Source organism: Notamacropus eugenii, chromosome 2, assembly GCF_028372415.1.
Source record: "Notamacropus eugenii isolate mMacEug1 chromosome 2, mMacEug1.pri_v2, whole genome shotgun sequence".
In the NCBI taxonomy this organism is placed as follows: Eukaryota; Metazoa; Chordata; class Mammalia; order Diprotodontia; family Macropodidae; genus Notamacropus; species Notamacropus eugenii.
This window is the reverse complement of record NC_092873.1, coordinates 6,223,546-6,244,419: the sequence shown is the minus strand read 5'-3', so window position 1 is coordinate 6,244,419 and position 20,874 is coordinate 6,223,546. Positions and strand designations below refer to the sequence as shown.

General features: G+C 37.2%; 2 protein-coding genes across 2 annotated transcripts; both read right to left on the bottom strand.

Moving 5' to 3' along the window:
* Nucleotides 1–388: 388 nt before the first annotated feature.
* On the bottom strand, nt 389–1,387 carry LOC140522081 (olfactory receptor 14I1-like). The gene has a single exon (XM_072637117.1). It carries the CDS (start codon nt 1,385–1,387, stop codon nt 389–391), a length of 999 nt encoding a protein of 332 aa, XP_072493218.1.
* Nucleotides 1,388–17,246: 15,859 nt separating this feature from the next.
* LOC140522080 (olfactory receptor 14I1-like) lies at nt 17,247–18,197 on the bottom strand. Its single transcript, XM_072637116.1, has one exon. It carries the CDS (start codon nt 18,195–18,197, stop codon nt 17,247–17,249), a length of 951 nt encoding a protein of 316 aa, XP_072493217.1.
* Nucleotides 18,198–20,874: the final 2,677 nt, after the last annotated feature.

Sequence of the window (20,874 nt, the reverse complement as noted above, 5' to 3'; positions counted from 1 at the left end):
GAGATCTTCAACAGGCAAAGAAGAAGGACATTACCACCATAAAGATGAATGGAAGAAAAAAGACAAAAGCAAAAAGGCAACAAAACATTAAGTGGGAAAGACAGCACAATCATCCTGATGGCTGCTTTTGATTAAGCGTATATACCATTATTCAGGACAATGAGTGAACCACTGATTCTTCTAATGGCACTGTTGTCCAAAGACAACGAGCTGATGTCATCATAATTCCCTTATCGACAATAACCACTTGAAGAATTGGTCTCAGCTCTGTGAAAATAAAAGACTAATTCATTCGGTCCCATGTAATGTTTGATCTAAGGGTCTGTTTTCATGGGTGGTATAATTCTGGTGCCATTTCTCTCCTTTTTAACCTACTCTCTGTTTCACCTCACACATTTGACAGAGCAAATACATATTCTTCACCCATTTTTTTGTTTTCAAGGATGAACAATTCTTTCTTGGGAAAAAAGATCTTCCTGATCATCTTGCCCATGGCAGCTGCGACCTTCTGGTTCCTCAGGCTGTAGATAATGGGGTTCATAAATGGGGGAATTATGGTATAGACCATTGCAATTAAAAGATTTTGGATAGGTGGTGTGTCTGATGTGTCCCTGAGTACTGCAATCATTATGGAAATGAGAAACAAGATGAGGATGATCAACTGAGGGGAGCAGGTTGAAATGGCCTTGTAGCGTCCTTCCACAGAAGGAATCTTGAACACACTGGAGAAGATGCAAGCATAGGATGCAATTAAAAAGGCAAAGCAGAAGGACAAAGAACACAAACTTGCTACAATTAATACAAACTCAGTATTAAACACATCAGTGGCTGAGACTTTCAAGACGTGAGGGACATCACAGAAGAACTGATGGATCACGTTGCATCCTGAGAAGGGTAGGCGGAACATGTTCCCTGTGTGTACAGCTGAATAAATGAATCCACTGAGCCATGAACCAGATGCTGCCCAGACACAGCGGGCTGGAGTCATGATGTTGCCATAGTGCAAGGGGTGGCAGATGGCCACAAAGCGGTCATAGGACATGGTCACAAGCAAAGCAAACTCTGTTGCTGAAAGAAAGAGAGAGAAGAAGATCTGTGCAACACAGCCAAGGAGGGACAAGGATTGAGAACCAGACAAGGAATTCATAATGAATTTAGGAAGAGTGACTGAGATGGTGCACATATCCAGTAAGGTTAAGTTGCCCAGGAAAAAATACATAGGACAGTGAAGGTGTGAGTCAGAAATAACTGCAGCAATGGTGAGAAGATTGCCCATCAAGGCAGCCAAGTAAATCAGCAGGAACAGCAGAGCATATAAGACCTGCAGCTCTCGTGTCCTGGAAAACTCCATGAGGAGGAATTCTGTGATGATTGAGAGGTTGCACATCCCCGCTGGTGAGCTGGAAGTTAAGTAAAATCAAATCACAGTATGAGTAGCAGAAAAAATGCTGAAAAAAACAATGTATTAAAATAATTATTCAGATAAAACTTGAAAGCTACTCTGTTTCATTAAACCTGAACAAAAGCAAAATCACTTTCTTTTAATGCCCAAACCTGCTGAATGCAGAACTTGCAGTAGAAAAGATGAGGTTAAGATGCATCCAACAATGCTGGAACAGAGTTTTAAATACTTAACTCTGCAGAATGAACAGAGAAAGTTATACACTATGAACACTATGAAAGTGAATTTTGCGACTACAAATTATAATACCATTGGACATTTGCACCATCTCAGTTACTCTTACTAAGGATGTAAATTAATTTCCTACATGTGCATGCATGCACACAAATGCACACACGTAGGAGTACACACATATATAAATACATGTATTTGCCTACACTCATGTACATACCTATAGAACTATCTATATTTGTATTTATTGATCTATAGATCCAGGTAGAAAGAGAGAATGAAAGATGAGGATGAGGAAAAGATGAATATTTTTATTGCATATTTCATAGGATTGAGTTCAGGAAAGTGATTGGAAAACATTTAAACATTATACGAATTGAGTTAGTTTTCTTGATAACATTGTTTAACACCTTGGGAAGGCAAGGCCCAAACTGATTCAGTGTTTTGTATAAAGTAACAAAGACAGTTAGTAGTAAATTCCCAACTTGAAACAAATTATTGTGACTCTAAATGAAGTTTAACTCATAAAAAATAGAAATACAAAAAGTTATGGAATCAGGAACAGCTATTACTCAGTTGTTGTTGCTGCTGTTAAAACATTTGTCAGTTGTATTCAATTTTCCATAGTTCCATTTATGTTTGGCTTGGCAAAGATACAGGAGTGCTTTGCCGTTTCCTTCTCAAGCTTATTTCATAGGTGAGGAGCTCTGGCAAATGGGATTAAATGACTTGCCCAGCATCACACAACGGATAGATATCTCTGACCAGATTTGAACTCACAAAAGCGAGTCTTCCTGACTTAAGGCCCAACACTCTGTAATGCTACTTAGCTGCTCAATTACTGTGTCCTCCATTCAAACGATCAATATGTCCTACCCTTAAACTAAAAAGAATGTGACACAGGAGAAATGTCATCACTTCGAAAAATGATTGTCATAATTTTGTTTCCTTTGCTGATTCATCTCTGTAGTTCAGATTTTTTTGCACTTGGCAGGCATTTCTAGGGTTCTGATTCTGAGGTTACCAGTAATCAACTGGTGAACATTTACTGCTCGGATATGCTTCCTCATTTTGCTGAGTGTCCACATCGAATTTGTTTTCTGAAAAGCAACAAATGGCCCATTTGTGACTCCAAATTGATAGCTAGCAGAAACCTTTTTGCTCTTCAGGTTGAAAAATTCCCATCCCAATAAATTCCCTTTTTAGCCTCAGTCATTGAGAATCTTTCTTGTAACTAAGATGAATAAGTTTCTCCTTGTTCCTGTGAAAGCTCTTTCCTCTAGTTAGACGAAACCAAGCTGGAGGCTAGCCCATGTCTACCATCTGGTTCAATAATCAAAAGATGACTTGGGAATTCAAGAGATCTGCTTTTTAGAGTTAATTTTGTCGCTTCCTGGACATTTTACCCTTACTGTCAGGTCTTCCTCTTTCACCTGCTTCCCCTGGGCATCAGGCCCAGGATCTGTAAAATCAGCTCTTTGGGTGATATACTCCACACTGCCCTGACCAGAGCCAACATTTAGCATTCCTGTAATCTCTGCATACTATTTCTTATTTTTTTAAAAGAATCTATTCCCCTGATTAGTTACCATTAGGATGAACTACCGCAAGAGCTAATTGCCTTTGAAAAGGAATTAGGAATGGAACAAGGAATTTTTTCCTACAGTCATCTGCAGGAGAGAAAACTGTGTCTACCAATGTAGATGGATAAGACAGAGACAGAGCTAAGTTAGAGGTTAAGGTGGAGCTGATAGATATAGAGAGAAATGGAGGTGGAGATAGAGAGAAATATATTGATATACAAACATACATAGAGAGAGATGATAGATAAATAAATTAATAGATAAGATATATAGATGGATGCTACAGACAGCAGCAGATATTGAAGTAATAACCTATTATACATATATGTTTATATATATCTATATCTATATGTCCATAAATGTTTACATGAAAACAAAACTTTATATATATTTATAAACTTAAAATAATGTTCATATACTCATATATATGAGGAGATATATATATATATATATGTAGAGAGAAAGACGTGATAATTTGACAGACATGCAGAGAGATATACCAATATCACACTTCCACTTCAGCAATATGCTCTTCTAGACATCAACCTCTTCCTCAAACTTTCCTGCCAAACCTGAAATCCCAAGTCAAAAACAGAATTCATCCTTCAAGCTTCCAAATATCCTATCATTCAGTCTCACAGTTTCACCATTTTAACAGCACTGACAAAACTCAGTGTCCCAGAATTCACTGACCTAGCAAAATCTCAACTCCTGCCCTATATGCTGACCTATATATATTAATTTTCAGCAGGCACACACCTATACACCTTCACATTTACAAACACATACTCACACATATATAAACAAAATACACATTGCTTTGCTCCAGGCTTCTGAGAATGAGAATGAAGCCACAGACCTAGAATTCTCAGAGGACAACATTACAAAATTAAAGTTTAGAGGGTTTTAGGCCATAATGGCAGTCTCCTTTCAATTTTCACTGAGGACTGAGCAACATTTGCTTAATTTTTTACTCATATAAATGCCCATTTACCAGGCAGAAGGAAGGAGATTTACCATCTACTTCAAGCCATTCAAAAGTGGCCTTCACTTAAAAGAGTCAATGAAGGTCACACATCATGTTTGAAAATGGCTAGGGAATATTGCTGAGACCCTTGGTGGCATCATCTCTCTCTGAATGTCTCTTTCAAATATGATCATAGGAGCAGAAACTCAAAGCTGCAATGAAGCTTAGAGCTCAGTTATCCAAGCCCTTTCTTTACAAAGAACAGAGACATACAGTGATTGTCTCTATGTTCCCCAGGTTGCAAATGACAATGCCCGAGTTAAACAACTATCTTTTGCTTCCAAATTCTGCACCTCCTCCATTGAATTCATTCAAAAGGCCAAACCTTCTTTGTTGGAACAAAATGAAATTACAGATGATGGGATGACACTGAAGCTCAGAGTTCCCATGTACTTGTTATATTTGCAGGACTTCGTCATAAAGATCAAGTTACAGAAAAAATGCAGAAAGGAATTTAATCTCTTTGCACAACTTCCCTGGTGATGAATAATGCAAATTTACAATTAACTGGAAGTAGAATTGAGGTCTATCATCATTTGATCAGATAGGACTCATTTATATCACACTCTTGAGATTCATAAAGTATGTTACATACATTGTCCTTGATGAGTCTCAAAATGAGTCTGTGAGTTATAAAGATAATACTATGCACATGGTAGAGGCACGTTAATGGGAGGTTACCCATAGTCAAGTCAGAGTAAATCAATGGCATTTATTAAGTGGCTACTATGTCCCCACATACTGGGGTTAAAAAGAAAGGCAAAAGACAGTCTCTCACTTCAACAAACTCACAGTCATTGGGGAGGAGAAATCAAGTAAAGAAGTATGCACAAATTGTATATATATATATATATATATATATATATATATAGAGAGAGAGAGAGAGAGAGAGAGAGAGAGAGAGAGAGACAGAGAGAGAGAGAGAGAGAGACAGAGACAGAGACAGAGACTCTGTAGATATAGAGATATACACACATATACAGGAAGAATTGGAGATAATCTCAGAAGGAAGCCAAAAAGATTGCACAGTTTATACAAGCCAGAAGAATTTGGACAGAAGTCTTAATTCCAGTCCACCAGATTATCCACAGTGTGATACTAAACAACTTCCCAGAAAAGAGAATCACTTACACAGAGAACATAACCAGGATTTTGAGTTCACACATGAAGATCCTGAGTAAACTGACCAGTCAAAAAAGAAAAGCAATCATAATCATAGTGAAAATACCTGGGTTATTTTTTCTGAAGTTTATACTTTCCAGTTGTTATTATCATTAGGTTTTCTTCCTGCTTGCAGTTCTACACAGAATCTGGAGACTATCTCTTTCCTCACCAATTAATTCCATTCTCACTGGAAGACTCAAAAATGTGGTAAGACACTGAAATCTAAACTGCTGAACCTGTAGGCATTCTGGAGATTTTGGGTGATTTTTTTGTGTAGAACATGTTGAAATATAATGTCTAGTGTGTTTTACAGAAGGTGCTGTGAAATCACCAGGATATTTAAGATAAACATCATCATACCTAGATTGCTATAGATTCTCTGACCCATCCCTCGAGAATAATTAGGTAGGATATAGTCTACAGTATAAACAACATGGTGAAAAATGTTCCCCCTTCAGTCTCATTAAAAAATCAGCCATAACTCACTGAACTCTGATTACCTCAAAAAAAAAAAAAAAAGTAAACTTCTCCAGTTGGCATATAAAGCACTATCTACCCCTACCCCTTCCTACTTTTCTATTCTTCTCATGTCTTATCCCCTTCAACACACTCCATAAGCCCAGCCTGTTGACTCATAGATCCTCCATATGACACCCAATCTCCACCATCTCGGTACCACTACACTGGCTGGTCCCCAAGGCTTGGAGCGCCTTGCACTTTCACCTTACCCCTTAGCTTCCCTAGCTTCCCTCAAGAATCAATTCAAATCCCAACTTCTGCCAGAGGCCTTTTCCATTCCCCCAGGTGCTAGTGCCTGCTGCTCTCAGATTACCTTCCATCTACTCTGTATGTGTCTAGCATGTACTTAATTATTGACAAGTTGTCTCTCTCATTGGAATGTGAACTCAGGAGAGTGGGACTGGTTTGTACTTTCTTTGTATTCTTAGTGCACAGCATGGTGCTCGACACACTCAATACATGTGTATTAACTGCCATAAAATACAATAAAATATCAGCCAAAAATTATAGGCTATTGAAAGTCAGTCCTTGAGGGTCTTTGTCAAGAACAACTAAAGATTTATTGAAAGCTTACTATGTGCCAATCACGCTGTTAAGTGTAAGGGAAATGGGAGGAGGTAGATGAAGGGGAGAAAGTACCTAGCATAAGGGCATGAAGGAGAAGACAAAGTCAGAGAAGCTGGCAGGAAATAAGGAGAAGACAGTGTTAGACTCCCTCATTAAATGGAAGGTGTAGAGGTCATGATTCTGCCCTCCAAGCATAGGTTTCAATCAGTGCTGTAATAAAAAGATGTGAGTAGTATGGTTTATTTATTCTCAGAAGATAATGTGATTTCACTGTTTGTTTTTAAATTTTTAATTCACTTATTCACAATTACAAAATCACTTTTGAAAATTTTATTATTTAACACTTCTTTTTGTAAGAATATACCCCAAAGAGAGTAAGGAAAAAAGATAAGGACTTCAATGTACAAAAATATTTATAGAAACTTTTTAGTGGTGGCAAAAAATTGGAAATTGGAGGCATGCCTATCAAATATGGAATTTCTAAACAAGTTGTGGTGTGTGATTGTTATGGATAGTTATTGTACTATAGAAATGATGAGGGTGAGGGTTTAAAAAAAACATGGGAAGACTCAGATGAATAGCTACAAAGTGAAGTGAGCAGACAGGAACAGCATTATTGTAATGATCATCAACTGTGAAACAGTTATTCTGATCAATATAATTCCAAATGACTCATGAGGAAAAATGCTACCTACCTCCGAAGCAAGAATTAATGAATTCTGAGCAAGAATGGAAATATAAATTTCTCATTTACTTTTCTTCTTTTTTGTGAAATGGCTAATGTGGACATGTGTCTTAAATTATTTCACATGAATAATGGATATCATACCTCTTGCTTCTAGGTGACCAGAGCAGGGGTAGGAGGGAGAGAATTTAGGACTCATTTCTTTTAATGTCAAAAATAAAGAAATATATATTTTTTAATTCCCTTCTTTTCCAGATTCTGCTCAGTTACTTCTGCATGAGTTGATATGTCTTTCTAAGGTTATTTTTTTTTCCAGAAATCATCCTCCTAATCATTTTTTATAGTCCAATAGTATTCCACCACAATCATATGCCACACTTTGTTCCGCCATTCCCAATTGATGGGCATGCCTTCAATTGGTAATTCTTTGCCATCACAAAAAGAGCTTGTATAAATATTTTTGTATGTATTACTCCTTTTACTTTATTTTTTATCTCTTTGTGAAATAGCCGTAGAAGTGGATTTGCTGAGTCAAAGGGTATACACAGTTTTATAGAGTTTGAGCATAGCTCCAAATGATTTTCTCGAATGGTTGGAACAGTTTCCAACCTAACCAACAGTACTTTAGTGTCCCTATTTTCTCCTCACACCTTCCAGAAGGTGATATTTCGTTTTTCTGTCATATTACTTAATCTGATTAACATGCCATGATGCCTAATAGTTTCGGATTTTCTAAAGCATTTCTAGAGTCAATAGTGATTTAATTTTTTTATAGTACAGAAAAATGACTGAACAATAACAAAGTAACATTAATGTGTCATTTTATAAATTAGTTTAAAAAATACACCTTTTTCTTTTTAAAATATTTATTGATACACTTGAATTTTCCAGTATTTATACTTCATTGATCATCTTGCCTTTCCTTTCCAGACAGATAGGTGTCTCAGCATCTACGTGGCACAAGAGCTATAATGCTGTACTGTAGGCAAGAAGACTAATTGTCTCTAGCTAAATCTGCACCTATATATTTACTATTTGGGCATACCTGAAAAAGTACTTAAACTGGCTTGCTTCAGTTTCCTTGTCTCAAAAATGAAGTGGAGAAGGAAAGGACAAATCACTCCAGTATCTTTACCAAAACAATCCCAAACAGGGTCACCAAGAGTCTAATGCAATAAAACAAGTTTCTTCTAGTGGTAGAGATAAGGAAAGGGTCTTTGATTTCACTGAGTTATGAACTCTAAACTAAACAAAGTCCCAATTTCAATGTCAACCTACAACTTCTTTGCAACTTATATATTTAATGAGTTTTCTAAAGAACTGAGGCGTTCAATAACTTATGGAAGATTACCTACTTTGCCAAAGCACTATTTCTTGTGGAAGGTCTAGTCAAGTTACCCACTTGACTCTACCTCACTGTCTCTCTAGCCTACTTTACCTCCGTATCAGGTTTCTTTTTTTTTTTTTTTAACACAGTTTATAACAGATTCAATTCAAACTTTTGGTCAGGTGACACATTTTTTAAAGCATTTACAATATGGACCACAAAAGAATGTTTTTAAAAAACATATTAACCAACTGAGACACAGATAACATTTATGTTGCTAATTTCACAAGCTCTTGGCCTAATTGTCTCCATGGTAATACTAAGAATTAAAGGACCCTAACTTAATGTTGTTGGTCTAGAGGCCTATGCCTAATAGCTTAATTTTAGACAACCTTGAATGTTCCCCTACCCATAATCTGTAATTGACTAGATCTGGTATTAAGCTTACAAACCTTTTGACTATAGGAAATTGCCACCAATAGTAAGGACATTGCAGGGATACGGTATCTCCCCAACTTTATTTCAACTCCAGGCAGGATTAGATTATCCACTTGCATTCAGTCAGGCTCAAAGTCTGCCAGGTGTCAGTGGGGAAATTGAGTGAGGAGAATCCCACCTCAGCCCATGCTGAACAGCCACTCTCTCACCCTTCCCTTGAGGTCGCCTACCCAGTTCACACCAGCATCTTATCAGCTTACTGGCATCATGTACTGGAGGCTCAGATCGCCTTTCTTGCTACTCATACCTGGAGTTAGACTCAGAAGAACATTCACTTAATAGTCCCATAGCATCTAAAAATGGCGAGTTCCAATAACCAGGCTTCAAATATGATTATAGTTTCACTTTGGCTAAGGAACATCTTTTGAGGCAAGTCTTAAGTGGCTTACATATCTTTCTATACATGTTCTAGTTCCTGATTAAATGGCAATCATAAAATCAAATTTACCATTAAAACCTTGACTTTTCCATCAATGCCAGATTTTACCCGAGGTTACCTTCCTCTAGGAAATTTAGACTGAAATTCTTTCTCCAAACTAAAGATGTCACTGATTTAATCTCAGTAATAAGTAATTCAGTCAATTGTTTTAATACTAACTGCTTTTACCTCACTTTATAACATGTCCAATTTTTCTCCCCATCACTCCCCTCCCCCTGCTTCCTAAAACCTTGCATTGTGATTACTCCTTCCTTCAATGTACCCTCCCCTCCATCACACCCCACCCCTCTCCTATCTCCATCTTCTCTTTTTTTTTGCAGGGCAAGATAAATTTCCATACCCCTATCCCTGTAGTTCTTATTTCCAGATTGTATGCAATAAAAATTCTCAACATTCGTTTCTAAAACTTTGAATTCCAACTTCTCTCCCTCCTCCCCTCCCTCCCCAGTCCCACTGAGAAGGGAAGCAATTCAATACAGACTAAATATGTGTTGTTTTGCAAAAGACTTCCATAGTAATCATGTTGTGTAATAGTAATTATATTGCCCTCTGACCTACCCTATCCCCCTCTTTTTTGCCCCCTACAATTGACCTTGTCCCTTCTCGAAAGTGTTTATTTCTAGTGACTCCCTTCTCCCATTTGCCCTCTCTTCTAACATTCCCCTCGCTCCACTTGTCACCTCCTCTCCTACTTCCCTGTAATGTATACAAATTTTCTTATTAAATTTAGTGAGCATGTTATTCCCTCCTTCAGCCACACGTGGGGACAGTAGTTTTATTTTCTGTCTCTCTCCCCTTCTCCCTTATTTCCTCCACTGAATAAGATTTTTCTTATCTCTTTTATGAGTTGTAGCCTGCCCCATTCCATTACTGCCTTCCTCTTGCCGGAATTTTCATCCTTCACACCTTAATTTTTATTTTATTTTTTTGTGTGTATGTGGATATCATCTCTTTTGATATAATACACCCTGTACTCTCTATCTGTGTGTGTGTGTGTGTGTGTGTGTGTGTGTGTACACTCTCTCCATCTACCCAAATACTGAGAAAAGATTCAAGAGTTACAAATATTTTCTTTCCACGTAGTAATGTAAACAATTCAGCTTTAGAGAGTCTTTTAGGATTTTTCTTTTCTGTTTATGTTTTCATGATTCTCTTGATTCTTGTCTTGGGAAGTCAAATTTTTAAATGCAGATCTGGTCTTTTCCTCAACAGAAAATCTTCAAATTCGACTATATCACTGAATGATTATTTTTCCCTTGAAGTATTATATTCAGATTTGCTGGGTAAGTGATTCTTGGCTTCAATCCCAGTTCCTTGGCCTTCTGAAATATCTCACTCCAAGCCCTTCGATCCCTTAATGTTGAAGCTGCCAGATCCTGTGTTATCCTGATTGTATTTCCACAGTACTCAAATTGTTTCTTTCTAGCTGCTTGCAGTATTTTCACCTTGATCTCGGAACTCTGAAATTTGGCCACAATATTCGTAGGAGTTTCTCTGTTTGGGTTTCTTTCAGGAGGTGAAAGATGAATTCTTTATATATCCATTTTGTCCTCTGATTCTATAACATCAGGGCAGTTTTCCTTGATAATTTCGTGGAAGATAATGTCTAGGCTCTTTTTTTTTATCATGGCTTTCAGGTAGTCCAATAATTTTTAAATTTTTTCTCCTGGATCTATTTTCAAGGTCAGTTGTTTTTCCAATGAGTTCTTTCACCTCATCTTCTATTTTTTCAAATTTTTGGTTTTGTTTACTAACTTCTTGGTTTAACTCATAGTCATTCGTTTCCCTGAACTCAATTCTCTCTTTCAATGAATTATTTTGTTCAGTGAGCTTTTGAAACTTCTCCTGCATTTGGCTAATTCTGCTTTTTAAAACCTCCTTCTCTTCATTGGCTTTTTTGGATCTCTTTTCCCATTTGAGTTAGCCCCTTTTTAAAGCCAATATTTTCCTCAGCAATTTTCAGTTTTTCTTTAGTAAGCTGTTAACCTGCTTTTTAAGTTCTCCTATTGCCTGAGCGAAGTTTAAGTCCCCTTTGGAGGCAGGTGCCTTGACTTCCTCTGACAGTATGCCTCATTCTTCCTCATCTGAAAGGATGGGAGGAGACACCTGTTCCCCAAGAAGGTAACCTTCTATGGTCTTATTTTTTTTTTCCTTTTTCTGCGCATTTTCCCAGCCAGTTACTTGACTTCTGCGTTTCCTCTTCACAATCACCTCGCCTCTCATTCTGCACAGGCAGCACTTGGGGCTGAGATTCAAATGCTGCTCCCAAGCCTCTAGGGCTTTCGGCAGGGGTGGGGCTGTTATTCATTGTGAGATTAAGTTCAGCTGCTCTGGTGGGGACAGGGCTGCCACATGGAATTTAGTTCCCTCAGGGGGGTTATGTGGAGACCTTCAACAATGCCTCCTTTGGGAGCCCTTATCTGCTGCCGTCTCTGCTGCTGTCTCCTGAGGGGGCCTGAATTATGGGGACACTCTGCTCCCCTCTTGACCAGCCGAGAAGACCCTTTCGCTGACCTTTGGTGCCTGCGGGTTGAGGGACCTGTGCTGCTGCTGGAGATTCCATCACTGAAACCTGCTCGGATCTGCTCCTCTTGGTGCTGTGGGTCCAGTGTGCAACAGACCTTTCCTGTCGGTTTTCCAGGTCTCTCTGAAACAGAAATCTCCTCCACTCCGTTGTTCTGTGGCTAAGAATTTGTTGAGAGTTCTTCTTTACAAGTATTTTATGGGCTGTGGGGTAGGAGCTAAGCATCTATGTATCTTTCTACTCCGCCGTCTTGGTTCCTCCCCCTTATCAGGTTTCTTGCCCACTTACGTTGGTATAATGCTTCTCTGAATCCTATTTTCTTAATTGATGAGTCATTTGCCAGTGTTGTAAGTACTGAGGGTATCTCAGGATTGCTTCTCACTTCTGTCTCCCTTCAGGCCCAATGAATTGCGGAATGGCTAGACAAAATATAGTGATGTTATTTCTACCTTCCCTTCATATTTTGTCTTCCTCTATTAGAATGAAGTTTCTTGAATTTGTGAACTTTATTATTGTTTTTTGGAGGAGAGGTTGCTCTATTATGTACTCATGTGTGTATGTATGTATGAATCTATCTATCTGTCTATCTATCTATCTATCTATCTATCTATCTATCTATCTATCTATCTATCTATCTACCTATATCTATTGTCTTCCCCACTGGATTGTGAGTTCTTTGAGAACAGGGACTGTCTTTGACCTTTTTATCCCCAGTACTTAGCACAGAACTCATCACATAATGTGCTTAATAAGTGGTTATTGAATGACGGACTGGTTTTCCCTTCATCTCAATGGACTGAAATCATTTTTGCAAATTTTTCTGGGTACCCTGTAAATTCAAGCTGAGTTACTGCTTTGGGGAAAATAAACTGCCAGAAGATGCTTTAGTCCTTAGAGGTCATGTCCAACTAACTCATTCAAAAATGAGTAAACTTAGGTCAAAAGTTATTAAGCCTTTCTTGCCACAGGAAACAAATGTTTTGTGAAATTCAAACTCAGGACTGCCCTCACAACAGTCTATGAATTGTCAATTTTGTGTAGATAGGGGAAGGATATTGGCATCATGACAATGAGTATAAACAGACATAAAAGTGTGAAGTCCTGATATGTGTTGGTAGAGAAACAACACAACCATCCTGAAAGGAGCTTTTGGCTAAACTTCTTTGCTCAGTTGTTGCTCAGAGAATGAATTAGTATTGCATTCATTCTTCTGCTGATAAATTTACCCAAAGTCAGTGGGTTGGTGTCATGATAATTCACTACAGACAATAACTAGGATGGGGAAAGTAAATGATTGATTTAGTCTATTCAATGTAACATTATGTCTAAAAGGGTGCTTTTCTATGGAGTACTGTTCTGGTGCTATATCTACACATTTTATGCTACTGTAGACAAACGTAGACATTTCTTAGCTTTTTATGCATTCAAGGATGGACGTTTATTTATTGGGGAAAGTGCCCTCTGAATTATCTTGCCAGTGCAACTGTGATCTTTTGATTCCTCAAACTGCAGGTGACAAGCCAGCTCCTGCCCAAAGAGAGTATACTGACATCATCATGATGTCAAGTGAGAAATGGCCACAAAAAGTCATAGGACTTGTACCTTAATGAAAAGAAATGGATTGACTGCCAGTCAAGGGGATAGCGATAAATTTATAAAGCATAACTGCGAGGTAGAAGATATTTGACAAGGAAAAGTTGCATAGAAAAAATAAGAGAACAAAGATGCGGGGCGGTAATTACTGCAGTGATGGCGAGAAGATTCCTCTTCAGTACTATCAGGTAAATAATCAGGAGCAATACAGTGGATAAAGATCTGCATTTCCTTTACATCATGTGACCTAAAATTCACCATTAAAATTAAACTCTCCTTTCTACCCTTATGGACCATACAATCTAATAGATGATTAAGTCTTATTCACAGATATGACTTACATGACAAATTACATGACACATCATGAAAAAATTTACTAGATGGGTATAATTGAGATAGTAAAACTAAGTTCTAATTATATCTGAGAGTAAACGTCAAGGGGAGGAAAGGAACAACCATTTTATCAGGGATCCTCTCAATATTGACTTAACAACTAGCTCAACTTACTTCCTGGACTTTATTAGCTTTTGACCAACATCACTACCCCTGTATAACCACTTCCACTTTCACTTCCCTTTGTGCTTTGTCTTCTTCTATGAGAATGATGTATCCTAGATCCCCCTGGATAACTGATGTTTGTATTCCCAGCTCTTGTTTTAATTTTTCTAAGAGATAATTTTCATGATTTTTATCGAGTTGCATCTAATAACAATTTTAACAGTCTTTCTATAAAATTCTGATTTCCAAATTACTTCATTCTCTCTGTCGCTTCGTGGACCATCCTGAAAAGGCATGCAATGTGATAGAGATATTATATGTGCAGTCATACAAAACTTGTTTCCGTATTAAACAGTTGCAAAAGAAAACACAGACAAAATAGCATGCACACAGGCAAGAGAAACAATGAAGTAAAATAAAAGACAGTAGATTCTGACGTATATTTGGACTCCAATTCTTTTTCTTCAGACAGATAACATTTTCATTACATCTTGGATCATTGAATTGCTGAGTACAGTTGAATCATTCACAGCTGATTACAGTATTGTTACTGTGTACTGTTTTCCTGGTTCTGCTCACTTCACTTCATAGCAGTTTATATAAGTCTTCTCAGGTTTTTCTGAAGCCCTCCTGCTCATCATTTCTTATAGACAATGGTATCACATAACAATAATATGCCACAATTTGTTTAGCCATTCCCCAATTGATATTTGTCCCCTGAATTTATACTTCTTTCCCACCAGAAAAGACCTGCTATAAATATCATCATACATATTTCCTTTTCTTTTAATTTTTGAAATTTTTGGATAGACTGTGTAGTGGTATTAGTGTGCCAAATGGTATTCACGATTTTATAGCCCTTTGGCCATGGTTCTAAATTATTCTCCAGAATGGCAGAACCAGTTCACAACTCTACCAATAGTGCATTATTGTTCCAACTTTTCCATAACCCCTTCCAACAACGTTTCCTGTCATATTAACCAATCCAATGGAAGTGAGTTAGTACCTCAGAGTTCTTTTCTCTAATAAATAGTGAGCATTTATCAACTGGAAATGATTTGTATTCCTATAAATTGGTCTCATTTCTCTATATACTTGAGAAAAGAGACCTTTAACAGAGAAACTTACTGTAATTTCCCCCCGAGTTTTCTACTCTCCTAATCTTGGCTACATTGGTTTTGATCAAGTAGAAAGTTTTTTTTTTTTATTTAACATAGTCAGAATTATTCATTTGGTCTACTATAATACCCTCTATCTCATTTGATCATAAATTCTTTCCTTATCCACAAATCTGACAGATAAAATATTCCATGCTCCCATAATTTGATTGTGATATCAGTCTTTATGTCTGAAGTATATACTTATTTTATTTATGTTGGTATATGAAGTGAGATGTTTCTGTATACCTAGTTTCTGGCCAAATGCTTTCCAGTTTTCTTGGTAATGTTTGCTGAATAGTGAGTTCCTGTCCCAAAACATCGAAATAATGCAGCCAGTCCCATGGCCCACTCCTGGCTTTCCAGGGTGCGGCCAACGTTGTACTGAAATCCAAGCATGACAAACACTCTGGTAAAAAAGATATTTCCTGTCAACCTTATAAGTTGTCTTGGGCTATAAAATTATTTTACCCCGAGCTTTTGTTGCTTATGTCACTTTTGAATTTTATTTGATGCATCATTTTACAGTTTTTGGAGGGAAATTGGGTAAAGCAGGTGAGTCTCTGCCTTTATTTTGCCATCTACATTTCTCTTTTTAGAATCCATAAATAGATCACTAATAAATTATTTTCTCTCTCCATCCACCCATCCATCCACCCATTCATTCATACTGCAATCTGTCTCTTTTGTCATCTTTCTTTCTGTCTCTCTGTCACTCTCTCTCTGTCTGTTCCCCTCTCCTATTCAATTAAACAAATTTTCATTACTTGCCTCCTAAGAAAGAGATGAAATACTAAGTGATAGGAAAATATAAAGTAAAGCAAAAGAAGGATATTCTTCTCAATAAGTTTGAAATTAATATATAATAATTTATGGTGTACCTACTGGGTGCAACAAAAACTGTAATAAGGATATAAAGACATAACTGAAATAATCTTTGCACTAAAGAAGTTTTTCTAATTCCTAATTAATACAAGTAATCCCCTGAGGTGACTGCATTTTTTAGCTTCACTTGAGATATTTCCCTTGGACTAGAACCAATTACCATATTTTTCATAACTGTAACTTCAAATTGTGCCCATAGCAATACACGTGCAATGCACTTCAAAAGAGCCATTATTTTTGTTTTCTGACCCAGTTGTATGCAAGTGAAAGGAAGACAGAATCCAACAAGAGAGATATAGAGAGATATATACTACTTATAGATGTTGTAGAAAACAAAACAAAGTTAACACATAGGGGCAAAGATAATTATGCTTAAAATTAAGTACAATCAAAGATTACTTCCAGCTTGAAGAATAGAGAAAAACTGTGTACAAGATCATCACATCAACATTTAGATGGAGGGACTGTGGTGGTCATCAAGCCCAAACCTCTCATTTTACATACGAACAAACTTAGGAACAAAGAGTTTAAGTTCCCAAGGGAAACATTATATACATATATATACATAAATACTTACACACCCCCACCCCCACACACATATGTTTTATATATATATATATATGGCTAGGTGTGGGTATGCATATATTTCTATGGATACATATGTGTATGTGTGTGCATATATGTATTTTGTATGTATCTAAAGGATAAAGAGATCTTCAGCAGACAAAGATGGAGAAGGACATTACCATCATAAGGATGGTTGGAAGCAAAAAAGATGAAAGTAAGAGGATAAGTAGCACATTAAGTGGGGAAAACAACACAATGATCCTGATGGCTGTTATGGTTAAGCTCATCTACCATTGTTCCAGGGATCAACGAGTGTCCCATCCATTCTTCTGATGGCACGGTTGCCCAAAGACAGTGGGTTAGTGTCTTGATAATTACTCACAGTAGCCACTTGAAAGATGAGTCTCTGCTATGTGAAAATAAATGACTGACTGATTCCATCGTATGTAACATGTCATATAATGGCCTATTTTCTAGGGTGTTATATTTCTGGTGCCATTTCTCTCCTTTTTAGCCTGCCCTATGTATACTCTTACACATTTGACAGAGCAAATACCTATTTTTCAGCTATTTTATGGCATCAAGGATGAAAATTTCTTTCTTGGTGAAAAAAAATCCTCCTGGTCATTTTGCCCATGGCAGCTGCGACCTTCTGGTTCCTCAGGCTGTAGATGATGGGGTTCATAAATGGGGGGATTATGGTATAAGCCACTGCAACTAAGAGGTTTTGGATAGATGATGTGTCTGATGTTTCCCTGAGGACTGCAATCATTACAGAAATGAGAAATAAGATGAGGATGATCAACTGAGGGGAGCAGGTTGAAATGGCCTTGTAGCGTCCTTCCACAGAAGGAATCTTGAGCACACTGGAGAAGATGCAAGCATAGGATGCAATTAAAAAGGCAAAGCAGAAGGACAAAGAACACAAACTTGCTACAATTAATACAAACTCAGTATTAAACACATCAGTGGCTGAGACTTTCAAGACGTGAGGGACATCACAGAAAAACTGATGGATCACGTTGCATCCTGAGAAGGGCAGGCGGAACATATTCCCTGTGTGTACAGCTGAATAAATGAACCCACTGAGCCATGAACCAGATGCTGCCCAGACACAGCGGGCTGGAGTCATAATGTTGCCATAGTGCAAGGGGTGGCAGATGGCCACAAAGCGGTCATAAGACATGGCCAAAAGCAAAGCAAATTCTGTTGCTGAAAAAAAGAGAAAGAACAAGATCTGTGCAGCACAGCCAAGGAGGGACAAGGACTGAGAACCAGACAAGGAATTCACAATGAATTTAGGAAGAGTGACCGAGATGGTGCAGATATCCAGTACAGATAAGTTGCTCAGAAAAAAATACATAGGACAGTGAAGCTGTGGGTCAGTAACAATTGCAGCAATGGTGAGAAGATTGCCAATCAGGGCAGCCAAATAAATCATCAGGAACAGTAGAGCATGTAACACCTGTAGCTCCCACATGCTGGAAAACTCCATGAGGAGGAATTCTGTGATGATTGAGAGGTTCCTCATTACTCCTGGTGAGCTGGACACTAACTAAAATCAAATCACACTATGAGTAGCAGAAACAGTGTTGAAGAGAATTAATTAAAATATTTATTCAGATAGAACTTGAGAGCTATTCTGTCCATTAATCCTGAACAGAAGAATGATCTCACTCATCTAATACCAAAACCAGCTGAAGGTGGAGTTTGCAGTAGAAAAGATGCAGCTAAGCTGTGTCAAACAATTCAAGAACAGAGTTTTAAATACTTGGCTCTACAGAATGACCAGAGGAAGTTATATATTACGAACACTGGGAAAATGAATGGTGCCACAATAAAGATAATAAAGCAGACTATCAGAACCGAGTTTGGAAACAATTTTCATGCATGTGTGTACATGTGCATATACACACATATATGTGAGTACATGCATATATACATTTATACACACATATAAATACTTGCATTTGCAAGCACACATCTATATATCTATAGAAAAATATACATATAAATCTATAGATCTCGATAGAGAGAATGAAAAATAAGGATTAGGGAAAGTAATACTTTCAGTACATATCTCAAAGGATTGAGTTCAGGAAAGTGATTTGAAAATATTCAAACATTATTTAAATTCAGTTAATTTTATTGATAGTACGGTTTCACAGGTTGGGAATACAAGGTCCAAACTGATTCAGTCTTTTTTATAAAGAAAGAAAGATCATTAATAGCAAAGTCTGAACTTGAAAACAATTATTCTGACTCTAAATGCCGTCTCTCTCACAAAAAAAAATAATAGAAATACAAAGAGCTATGAAACTAGTGTGATGACTCTGTTGTTAAGATATTTTTCAGTTGTATCCAACTTTTTATGACCCCATTTGTGCTTTTTCTTGGCAAAGATACTGGAGGGTTTGCCATTTCCTTCCAAAACTCATTTAACAGATGAGGAACTCAGGCAAATGGGTTTGAATGACTTACCCAGGGTAGCAAAGCCAATAGGTGTCTGAGGTCAAATTTGAACTCATCATATTGAGTCTTCCTGACTTCATATGCAGCACTCTTTATGGGGTTACCTAGATGTTAGATGATTCTATCCTCTATTCAAATGATCAAGATATATGGTTTAAGATTTATGTCCTACTATTAAACTAAAAAGAATCAGACACAGGAGAAATGTCATCATTTCCAAAATGCTTCTCATATTTTGGTGTGTTTCCTTTACTAACTCATCTCTGAAATCCAGACTTTTTGCATTTGCCAGGCATTTCTAGGGTGCTGATTCTGAGTTTACCGGTAAGCAGTTGGTCAACATTTTACTGCTTAGATGTGCTTCCTCATTTTTGCTAAGTATCCACATTGACTTTGCTTTCTGATAAGAAACAGATGTCCCACTTGTGCTCCCAAATTGATGGCTAGCAGAAGCCTTTTTGTTCATCAAACTGAAAAATTCCCAGTCCAAAAATTCCCTTTTTGTTTTCAATCATTGAGAATATTTCTTGTAAATAAGGTGAATAGGGTTCCTCCTGTTCTTCTGAGAACATCTTTATGCTACTTAGATAAGACCAAGCCAGAGGCAAGCCCATGCCTTAAATCTGGTTCGGTAAACAGAAAATGGACCTGGGAATTTGAGAGGTCTGATTTTTAGAGTTAGTTTTACACCTTCTTTGGGTAAAGTTTTACCCCTTCTTTGGCATTTCCCCCTTAGTGCCTCTTCATCTCTCACTTCCTGCTTCCCCTAAGCATTAGGCCCAGGATCTGTAAAGTGAGCTGATTGAACAATACAATCTTCACTGCCCCTACCAGAGGTGACATTTATTATTTATATAACCTCTGAATACTATTTCTTCTTGTTTGAAAGTAATCCATTTACCTGATCAGTTACCATGAGTATAAACTACTGAAAGTTACTTGACTCTGAAAAGGAATTAGGAATGGGGCAGTGAAGTTATTTCTACAGGCACCTGCTAGAGAAGAAACTATGTCTACCAATGTAGACAGACAAGACAGAGGTAATGCTAAGGTAGAGACAGAGATGGAGATGAGAGAGATAGAAAGACATGGAGCTAGAGATAGAGGAATCTACTCATATAAAAATATACATATAGAGACACATATAGTAAATAAATAAATAGATAGATATCTAAATAGAAGTTACAGAGATCAATAGAGATATTGACAGAGTAATATCCAGATATACATATATGTATATATATATTCATATGTATCTATATATACATAAGTATTTTACATTTGGAAAAACATTTGTGTATATTTATATATATGAAATAATGTTCATATGTTTATATATGTGAGAATACATGTATATATGCATATAGAGAGACAGAAGATGATAGATAGATAGATAGATAGATAGATAGATAGATAGATAGATAGATAGATAGATAGATAGATGATAGATAGATAGATACAGAGATAGCTATATAGATGATAGCTAGGTAAATGGATGGATAGATATACCTATATCACACTTCCACTTCAGCACAAATACCGTGCTAGTCTTCATCCTGTTTCTCAACTTTTCCCCAAGACCTAAACCCCCAAGTCAACATTAGAATTCATTCTCCAATCTTCCAAATATCCCAACATTCAACCATTTTAACAATATTGACAAAATTCAGTGACCCTGAATTCAATGACCTGCTTAATCTCACCTCCTGCCCTATAGACAAACCTATACACATTTA